Source organism: Rhea americana, unplaced genomic scaffold, assembly GCF_003343005.1.
Source record: "Rhea americana isolate MKP2758 unplaced genomic scaffold, rheAme1 scaffold_164, whole genome shotgun sequence".
Classification (NCBI taxonomy): Eukaryota; Metazoa; Chordata; class Aves; order Rheiformes; family Rheidae; genus Rhea; species Rhea americana.
Window position 1 is genome coordinate 2,061,630 of NW_028185750.1, and position 10,647 is coordinate 2,072,276.

At 39.7% G+C, this 10,647-nt stretch overlaps 1 protein-coding gene across 5 annotated transcripts in view; it reads right to left on the reverse strand.

Annotated features, from left to right (window-relative positions):
* Positions 1-412: 412 nt before the first annotated feature.
* GARNL3 (GTPase activating Rap/RanGAP domain like 3) overlaps positions 413-10,647 on the reverse strand; it is a 55,201-nt gene continuing 44,966 nt past the window's right edge. For 4 of the 5 annotated variants that reach the window (XM_085300504.1, XM_085300503.1, XM_085300507.1 and 1 more), the window contains 7 exons: positions 9,963-10,029; positions 6,546-6,653; positions 5,999-6,117; positions 5,436-5,571; positions 2,888-3,097; positions 2,467-2,578; positions 413-1,717 (listed from right to left, as the gene is read on the reverse strand). In XM_085300504.1, the coding sequence (XP_085156630.1) occupies positions 1,561-1,717; positions 2,467-2,578; positions 2,888-3,097; positions 5,436-5,571; positions 5,999-6,117; positions 6,546-6,653; positions 9,963-10,029 (909 nt within the window). In that variant the 3' untranslated portion in view covers positions 413-1,560. Of the gene's footprint in view, positions 1,718-2,466; positions 2,579-2,887; positions 3,098-5,435; positions 5,572-5,998; positions 6,118-6,545; positions 6,654-9,962; positions 10,030-10,647 lie in introns of those variants that run through there. The other variant, XM_085300506.1, reaches the window with a different exon arrangement.

The following is a 10,647-nucleotide window of genomic DNA, read 5'->3' on the forward strand; positions in this document are numbered from 1 at the left end:
AACCTCTTGCAAAGACTTAAAGCTAGCATTTCCTTTCAGATATTTATTAAGGTATATCCCAAACATCTACGGGTGCAAAAATCCTGAAACAGCAGCAGCCATTGGTTAACACTGCTTCTGCTCCTGGATTAATTATTGTTTGAAAATATTGCTTCTTTCCTTGATCGGCCATTGTAGTTAAGAATAAGAAGTGATCCCTTCAATTAAGGCCTTGCATATTTTCTTAAGTGGAGCGATTAAACCAATACATATAATAAACTGGGCACAAAGTACTTTGGAAAAAGTTTTACATTCAGACAGACTGAAGTAAAAAAAGGCACAAATCTCCAGATATTCATGCATGGACAGAAAGTGAAATCATGATACATGAATGATACTACAAAATAAATCAAGAAAGCAGAAGTATTTCTAAGTATACAGCAAGAAATACTTGCTATTAAAGCTAAAATCTTCATATATAAAAAAATCTGGAAGCATCACACTTTCATGAAAAAAAGCAAATCCTTTCGAAATACTGTTTAAAATTAATTTTTGGCATAGAGAAAAGGGTTAAAAAAACCAACAATCCTTAAAGATGAAATCCTGTCCTTTAAAATAACAAAAGATCTTATATGACCATTTCGTCATAGAAAACCATCTGCTTAGCAGTGAAACTTCAGTCTGGATCTGCTTAGAAAAATACAGTTATCTGGAGCAAAGACTTACATTGTCAGTGTAAGAGCAGACAACAGCTAATGTTGGTGCCTGTGCAGGAATCCTTGTGTAGTCAAAAAGAAAATCAAGCATTGGCTTCTGCCTCTATGAAAATTCTGTAGGTGCACTACAGGAACAGTATTCCAGATGGAGAAGCAAAATATTTCTTTGACTTTCAATTTTTAAGGAATATTTTCAAAGTTTGTATCTTATATAAAGAGGTTCTCTGCTCAAGGATTCTTAATGCCAAAACAGTTTTCAGCTTTCTTTTAAAAAATATGCATGGATAGGTTAGAGCAAAGAAAGCAGCATGTTCATATCTTACCTGATCTTTACAGAGTATCCTTGATTCTTTTGGTGAACATAATACAGCTGTACCACTTCAAGGACAAACTGCACTGTTGGAAAGACCTTGCCTACAACCTTTTTCTTTTTTTAAATTAAAGAACAGAAGGCATGATTTATATTACCAAATTTTTCTTCCCATACAACACACTGTTGTATTCAGTACTAGTAAGAGCAATCAGCTTAGCTAAATGTTACTTTCATTCAGGTACTTCAAATATAAGAAGTAYAGAAGGAGGATTACTTTTTGTTCAGTTCAGTTTCAGCTTAAAGCTCTCACTGATTACCTACCTTTTGAATGCCATAAAGAGTAATGGTTCCTTAACTGAGAAAAGGAAACATCTATATGTCAAGGATGTAAGCATCACCAAGTCAGGTTGAGCTAGCCAGAACAGCATGGATTCTATAAAGATTAATCACCAATATCTCCAGCCACATTTATCACTAGAAGCAGTGTTTGTGACATTCCTATAGAGCTCACAGAGTTTTAAGAAAAGGAAAGAAGGAAGGTTAAGACTGTCATCATTTCAAATCAATGATGTCTTCATCATATAAAGAAGTCAGCTGAAAAGGACAGCTAGATGGTGGGCTCTCCTCTCTGTTTGCTACAGTATCAGGATCTGAACTAGTGGAAAGATGACGCTTTTCAGAATTGCTTTCAGAAGAGCTTGAGATTATCCTGAAAGAGGAAGACAAAGGTTACTAAAAAAAAATACACAGATCAGAGCAAGTAGGATAAATGGCTATTTCTAGATTCAATCAAGTTGTATTAAAGACAGAATACCATCAAAACTGAATTTCTCTCTGTTTACCTATACTTCAGTAACCGTTCATATTGCTGCCATATAAGCAGAACACAAGCAAAACATAAAGTTTATAAATATCTGAATATTCCCAAAAGCTAATGTTAGTTTCTTCCCCCCAAAATGTTTTCCAAATATTGAAATAAATCAAATACAAATTTAAATTGCAGAAAATTAACAAAAAATTATCCCAGTCTATTGTATCCTGGCTAAATTTTGTCTCTACTCTTCACAAACGTGGGCTGTGAAGAGTGAAAACAGCAGAATAGCAAGGGGGCCAGGTGAGCTGAGCCATACAGGCTACTATGTTTCTTTGCAAAATTTATTTGGGAAAGACAAGACCATATGAAGAAAACAGCGAGCAAGTCTGCATAGTGCAGTTCTTAATGATAGGATCTGTAGCAGGTTCCCCAACAAAATCCCATTTAGTCTTGTTTTGCTCATCACATAACCTTAGCAGAAAGTATAATCATTTCAATAATACAAATATTCAGATGCTCAAACACATTAGTATGAAATTCACATTAGTATACTAAGGTCTCAGTCAGCCCCTAGCCCACTGTGATAAGCATGATCAGTTTGAAAAACAGCCTGCTTAGGTTTCTTTTTCAAGCCAGTGTATTACCTGTCACTACTAGTTGATCTTACTGCTCCCTGCTTGGGGTCCGACTGTCTTCGAGAAAACTTTTTTTGCTTCTGTGGATCTTCTGTCTTGGGAATCGGCTCATCCAAGAGGCCTCAATAAAGGAATAAAAGACTTAATACTCTCGAAAGAAAATTTAAATATTCATGAAGATATTAAGATCTCTTTCCTTGGTTTCTATTATAACTAAATAGTTTCTAGCTGGCTAAGAATATCAGACCTAGTATGTGACTAGACACTAGATAGACAATTTGCAAATACGCAGTTTTCCCAATGTTTCATTTGTTTGTAGCACTTATTTGCAAATATGGTCACATGTCAGAAATCTGTCTGTGATGGTCTAAAGATTAAAGATGTCATAGCTGGTAACTGATATGTACACTAAAGAATGAGGGGAGTTTACCCAACAATTCTTTACGTGTTCTGCTTGCGATTTCTTTAATTTCCATACGAGATAATGATAGTGAGTGAGTAACAGGAACAGAAGCAATGCCAGTGGACATTGGAGTAGCAATGACCTTGGAAACCAAAGGTGACTTCAGAGGTCGTTCAATGCTCCGCCCAACCAGATTGCTGAGAGGAATTTTGTATAGGTTTTTGCATGGAACTTCATCTGAAATATATAATGAAAAAAGAGTATTACRCTTCCACAGAAGTAATGGCTCTTAATGATGACAAATGAAAAGTTATATAGACTTCATTGTGCTGGATGATTTTTAATCCAAACAACAAAGACCTTTCTTGCCCCAGGGACCTTTCAATATAAACAGGGTAGGAGGAGGAAAAAATATAACCAAATTTTGCAGCCTGACAATTTGGCTTAGAGAGAAAAAGACTGACTCCTGGTAACACGATGAATTGGCAGTGGAAATGCAAAGTGAACTACCATGTCTTGAGGCTGCTATCCTGACTAGAAGACCATGACTTTGCACTCTGTGCAAGATTTTCCATATATTTTAATATGTTCATAGAATCATAGAATCAGTAAGGTTGGAAGGGATCTCTGGAGATCATCTAGTCCAACCTCCCTGCTCAGCAGGCTCACCTAGAGCATGTTAGACAGGGTTATGTCCAGGCGGGCCTTGAAGATCTCCAGAGAAGGAGACTCCACAACCTCTCTGGGCAACCTGCTGGAGTGCTCCGTCACTCTCACAGTGAAGAAATTCCCCCTCACATTCAGGTGGAACTTCCTGTGCTTCAATTTCTACCCAGTGCCTCTTGTCCTGTCACATGGGACAACTGAAAAGAGTTTGTCCCCGTCCCCTTGACACCCTCCCTTCAGGTACTTGTACACATTGATAAGATTYCCCCTCAGTCTTCTCTTTCCCAGGCTGAAGAGGCCCATCTCTTGCAGTTGTTCCTCATAGGGCAGAGGCTCCAGCCCTCTGATCATCTTTGAAGCCCTACGCTGGACTCTCCAGCAGCTCCATGTTTCTCTTGTAGTGGGCAGCCCAGAACTGGACACAGTACTCGAGATGAGGCCTCACCAGGGCTGAGCAGAGGGGCAGGATCACCTCTCTCAACCTGCTGGAAGCACTCTTCCCAATGCACCCCAGGAGACCACTGGTCTTCTTGGCCACAAGGGCACATTGCTGCCTCATGGTCACCTTGTCATCCACCTGCTGGACGACTCCTAGGTCCTTCTCTGCAGAGCTGCTCTCCAGAAGGTCAGCTCCCAGCTTGTACTGGTGCCTAGGGTTATTTTTCCCTAGGTGCAGGACTCTGCAATTGCCCTTGTTGATCCTCATGAGGTTCCTCTCTGCCCAACTCTCCAGCCTGTCAGGTCTCTCTGAATGGCAGCACAGCCCTCAGCTGTAGCAGYCACTCCTCCCAGCTTGGGATCATCAGCAAACTTGCTGAGGAGGCACTCCATCCCCTCATCCAGGTCGTTGATGAAGAAGTTGAACAGGATGGGACCCAGTACTGAGCCCTGGGGGACGCCACTAGCCACAGGCCTCCAATTAGACTCCATGCCACTGACAACGACCCTCTGAGCTCTGCCTTTCAGCCAGTTCTCAATCCACCTCACTGTCCACTCATCTAACCCACACTTCCAGAGCTTCTCTAGGAGGATGTTATGGGAGACAGTGTCAAAAGCCTTGCTGAAGTCAGGCTACACAACATCCACTGCTCTGCCCTCATCTACACAGCCAGTCATTCCATCATAGAAGGCTATCAGATTGGTTAAGCAAAACCAACTGTTGGAATACTGGAGCCTGAATCTTAAGTGGCTTAAATTATGGCTCCTCTTCTTAGCTGACATAGGTGTGTTTGCCTAATTCCTAGAAAAAACAATTTACCATCAAATACCACTGCCTTTTAAAAATTAAAATTATGGTTCCTTTCTCCTCCCCCCCTGCCCTAAGAGTCTAGCAGCAGATATAAGTGAGCAAGAAATACATACACCTTGCACTACCTAGTTGATGTTCCCTTGTTTCGCCATCATTGTTCCTCAACTGATTGACTGTTCACAGATCACGTTACCTTAAATTGACTGTACAAATTCTTTTTTCAGCTAGAACAACTTCTTACCCTTTTGGTTGCAAAAAGTAATAGTTGCTAAACTATCACCCAATGATAGCTGGCCTTAAATTAAATGAATGGCGTATGTGAAGTTTTTCCACAACTGAGTGTCTTCACATTCTTAGTTTTGGCTATATTGCCAAGGATTCATCAAGCTACTGAAATTTAATTCATCCTTTTCTACAGAAATAATTTCTTCAAAGCAGTGCTGTCACGCATATCTCAGAGGAGATAATGTGTGGGAAAAGCTCTGCCAGATGCTTCAGATCTGTGGATAAACAAAAAATGTCTATCTTGCTGACTCAACTATGAACTCAAAATATCTGATTCACTTTTATTTTCTGATTTTTTTTTACTGCTGCAATAAGACATGGTAATTCTTGGAATGATCCAAGACCATCATTCAAGCTGCCTGGAAACCATGTTACCTTCTAAAGAAGAAAGAGGACATTCTGGTATTTCATATGCTATCGGTGTCTGAGGAGAACTTCTTGAACTCATTTCCTTGGAACTGCTATTAGATGATCCACTTACTGCAGCAGTAGCTTTAAAATAAATATCTGACTGAAATGACAAATAACTCATCATTAGTACAGCAGACTTTCTAAATCATTTGTCGAATAAAAGTTCAAATGTTTGCCCATTATTTTCCATGGCCATTGCTGCAATACTGCTGCCAAGTCAACCATGGTTAGCCACGGAAAGGTTACCCAATATAAATGAAACCTTCTCTGATGTGGAAGACAGCATTTGCCCCTTAAACAATCAAATACCTCAGATCTGGATTACTGGGAGCAGTAAGAGACAGTGGGATAAATTCTGATTCTGTCTGTACTTGATACAAAGTAAAAGCACACATATGAGCAGTTACCATACATCAAGTAACAAACACATTTCAGTTTTGTTTTGGTTCTTTTTTCACTGCACCAACTTTTCTGTGAATTACATTCCAATATCTTACAGAAACAAACATACTTTTCTTGTGTCTTACCCTTGATGCTACAAGCTGAAGCTCAGGTACAACTGCTGTGTGGACTAAGTTCCCATTCACCACTAACCGGATCTCGATGGAATCAGTAGTGAAGGCAAGAATATAAGGGAAAGCACAAACTGTAATGAAAAAAAAGTATTTAGCAAGGGAAAATGATTAATGTAAATGTTTTTCAGATGCTCCATAAAAACTGTTCCTGAGTATCTGACCTATTCTGGCATCTCCCTTTTCTGTGACAAATATTCTCTAACATATCAATGGACATTCAGCTACACGAGGCCTGAAGAAAACTTCACTCTCCATGTCTGGCAGAATGTAGACTGAATAGAAAATGAAAAACAGAAAAAAAAAAGATAAAAGAGAAAAGTTCAGCAAGAATTTGGCCTCAAGGCTCCACTTTTTTAAGATATCCTGTGTAGAAACTTGGCTGATGTAGCATGATGACTGCAACATGCCTGTTCCTAGCATACATGTAATTTCTCTAAGAGGTAAGTACAAAAAGAAAAAAAGAGCCATCCAGTAAAAATATATGATGATATTTTCTTACCAACAGCATAAGGAACTTGATTCCAGCTGAAGTGGAAGTTGGAAGCTGATGGCTGGATCAATGGAGAACCTCCATTAAGGGGATACACCTTTCTATACTGGCAAACATCTATTTGAAAGAAAAAAAAATCCATCACCTTACCTTGCAAATGACAATGACATTATTGGCAGATTTTGCAGAAGTATGGGTTATAGATACAATCAAACATTTATGTAGAACTACTGCTATATCTATGTAGATAATAGGGAAAACATGCTTCCATTGTGAACTTAACATTTGAAAGATCAAAATACACTAGACGGTTGTGCTATCATTCAGAGGAACCTTGACAGGCTGGAGAAATGGGCAGAGAGGAACCTCATTAAGTCCAACAAAGGAAAGTGCAAAGGCCTGCCCCTGGGGAGGAATAGCCTCTTGCGTCACTGCAAGCTAGGGGCCAATGAGCTTGAGAAYAGTTTGGCAGAGAAGGAACTGGGGAAAGCAAGTTGAACATGAGCCAGCAATATGCTCACGTGGTAAAGATGGCCAATAGCATCCTGGGCTGCATTTAGGAAGAGCATTGCCAGCAGGTCAAGGGAGGTGATCCTTCCTCTCTACTCAGCTCTGGTGAGGCCACATCTAGAGTGCAGGGCCCAGTTCTGGGCTCCTCAGTACAGGACAGACCTGCTGGAGTGAGTCCAGCAAAGGGCCACAAAGATGATTAAGCGATTGAAGCATCTCTCATAGGAAGAGAGGTTGAGAGACTTGGGACTGTTCAGCCTGGATCTTATCAATGTGTATAAATATCTGATGGGAGGGTGTCAAGAGGATGGGGCCAGACCCTTCTCAGCAGTTCCCAGTGGCAGGGTAAGAGGCAATGGGCACAAACTGGAACACAGGAAATTCCACTAGAACACAAGGAAACACTTCTTTACTGTGATAGTGTCTGAACACTGCACTAGGCTGCCCAGACTGCTTGTGGAGTCTCCACCCTTGAAGATAGTCAAAATCTKACAACATGTTCATGGGCAAACTGCTTGAGCAAGGGCACTGGACTAGATGATCTCCAGAGGACCCTTCCAATACCAGCTATTCTGTGGTTCTGTGAATCTACATATTAATATTTTGGAATATTTCATGAAATAAGTATTCTTCTATTTCAGCAGTCATCAATTTCTTACCTTGTCTGTGGATAGAACAGGCAAAAAAATGTCTGAAATCAACATCAGCAGTACTGTAGCCCTCTGCCAGAAGGAACTGCCCTTCAAGCAACAATATGCTAGACAGTTTACATTCCTTGAAGACCATAATATACTTGGGATACTATAGATGCAACGATTTCATTAATCACATAATTCATGCACCTATTTCTTAGGTACTGTAGGTGCAGTGTCTTTCTGAGTTTAAAACACGAACACTCTGGCTTATAGAACTTCTTACCTGGAATGCAATTCTGAAATTTTATCTGATGCATCTAGATGATGGAAAACTTAACTGTCTATTACCAACACATTTTTCTCAACACATACGCATTACTGGTGATAAAATAGCCACTAACATTCAGAATCTGAGATGCTATGTTAGCAAACAGAGTAAAACCTTCTTAAGGAGGTAAGTTTACAATCATCTTTTGTTCTTGACAAGCTCAGCTAAATGAACTCCAGTAAACAACTACCAGCATCTCAAATACAGAAATATGTTGAGCCTGTGTGCCGTACATCATAGAATCATAGAATCAGTAAGGTTGGAAGGGACCTCTGGAGATCATCTAGTCCAACCTCCCTGCTTAGCAGGCTCACCTAGAGCATGTTAGACAGGGTTATGTCCAGGCGGGCCTTGAAGATCTCCAGAGAAGGAGACTCCACAACCTCTCTGGGCAACCTGCTGSAGTGCTCCGTCACTCTCACAGTGAAGAGTTGCCTCTTGTCCTGTCACATGGGACAACTGAAAAGAGTTTGTCCCCGTCCCCTTGACACCCTCCCTTCAGGTACTTGTACACATTGATAAGATTTCCCCTCAGTCTTCTCTTTCCCAGGCTGAAGAGGCCCATCTCTTGCAGTTGTTCCTCACAGGGCAGATGTTCCAGCCCTCTGACCATCTTTGAAGCCCAATCCTGCTTGCGGCCTTACGTCTTCCCTACAGGATCCGGAACTCCGCCATCTCAATATCCATTGGTTGATGCTGTTCATGCCACTCTTTATTTTTTACTTCCCTCCTTCTCTCTTCCAGCTCTACCTTTTTTAGCCAAAATTCTATTTTTTCTGTAATTGATTTGCTTAGACAGAGTCAAAATTTAAATCCAGAAAGGTATTAAGTATCTTTTTTCTAAACAGAAACATAGGACACTGCCAAACCCTATGGTTTCATATTTGTTCTATGATGATACTTTGATAATTAATGAGACTCCACAAAGAACAAATGTAGGTTTTTCCACGAAAGTTTCCTAGAAATAGGAATTCAGTACAAGCCTATGCAGCARCTTCAGAGTACCTCTGAGATCAAGTAAGTTTTTCAGCTCAGGCTCAGTGATGGGTCTATTACAGGGGAACTGATTCTGCACAGAAATACATCTGAGAGTCTTCATCATGCTATCTCGGAGAGTTTAATAGTTCTGATGTAGTACCAAGTGAACCAGAACTAGCTAGGATCCGGCAAGCTACCAGAACCAAGACGCCTCACAGAGCATAAAGGTATATAGTTTAGAGACGCTTAAATCTTGCTCTGCAGTATCAGTCCAATAGGCAGTGCAGGAACATAGGCATATTTATCCTGTCTCCATCAATGCTCACTTCAGAAAGACAAACAGGATATGCCTTCTGGAACAAAGAAAGCTGTGCCTTGTCTTTCAGCACCACCTAACAAAGGCTGCTTCATTCTGTGAGCTTCTATTTTCATGAGGATTGGAAGCAAATGTACATGTGCATTGTAGGAAGAAGCATGTGTGTGTGGTATACAAGGCCTTTTTGCAAAAGGAGGATGAGAGATTTACAATGAAAGAATGGGACAGCACAAAGAAATGGGGTGGAGGAAGAAAGTAAAAGACAGAATGGGACAGCACAAAGAATCAAAAAGAAGGAATGATAAAATGTACATTTCTTGGAAAAACCTAGTAATTGTGAGCTATCTAAAGAATGAGATAGAGCTGACGGAACAGGACTTTTGTGAATAAAGTGGTAAATTCAATAGATATTTGGTCTCACATCTGTATAACTGAAATTAAAACTGTATAGCTAGTATTTCTAAATTTAGCATAGCTTGCAATAAAATAATACTTCTATTTCTAATCTCTGTAATATGCATTTAACTTGAAAAGTATATTGAAAATCTTTTAATGAAACACTGAAATTATTTTAAAATACATATTCAGACTCCACTGACAAAAAGAAGTACATATACTGATTGAGACCTTACTATTTTCAATCTTCCCTAAATACTTACAGTTATAACATAACAGCAAACCAGCTTCACCATCTTCATATACATCAATAGCTGCAACAAAATTAACCTGCAATGATAATGGGCAAGGGTAATGGATGGGCAGACAGGATATTGAGGTTAATACAACCGGGTTTTAACTAAAAAGCTATGCTACCAGTTGGTAGGCGTACAGATAAAAAAAATGTCATTTTCCAAATGCAATCTCTTTTGCAATTTGTTGTCAGGATGCTCTTAAGATGGAAACCAATTTCTTTTGTATTCAGTGATGACTATATTTATACTATAAGATGATAAAAGCTTACAAAACTTATTTGGCAATAAGAATGTTGGAAAATGGGGTGATTTCAGGACRGGTGTGAATCAACACGCTACGCCAAAAATACCACAGAATCATGGAATCGGTAAGGTTGGAAGYGACCTCTGCAGATCATCTAGTCCAACTCCCCCCGCTCAAGCAGGGTCACCTAGCATATGTTAGACAGGGATTATCAATTCTAATAAGAAAGCTTTTAAAAAAGCAAAATCCAAAAAAAGCTCCACAGCATATTCTCACTAACAGAATGACCAAAACCATCAATTACTGGATCAAAACCACTAACACTTAAAGAGATCAGTATGGATGTACTTCAAGAGTTACTGAGTACATTGAATTTAGAAGCTGAGAATTGACACTGGATAAACTACT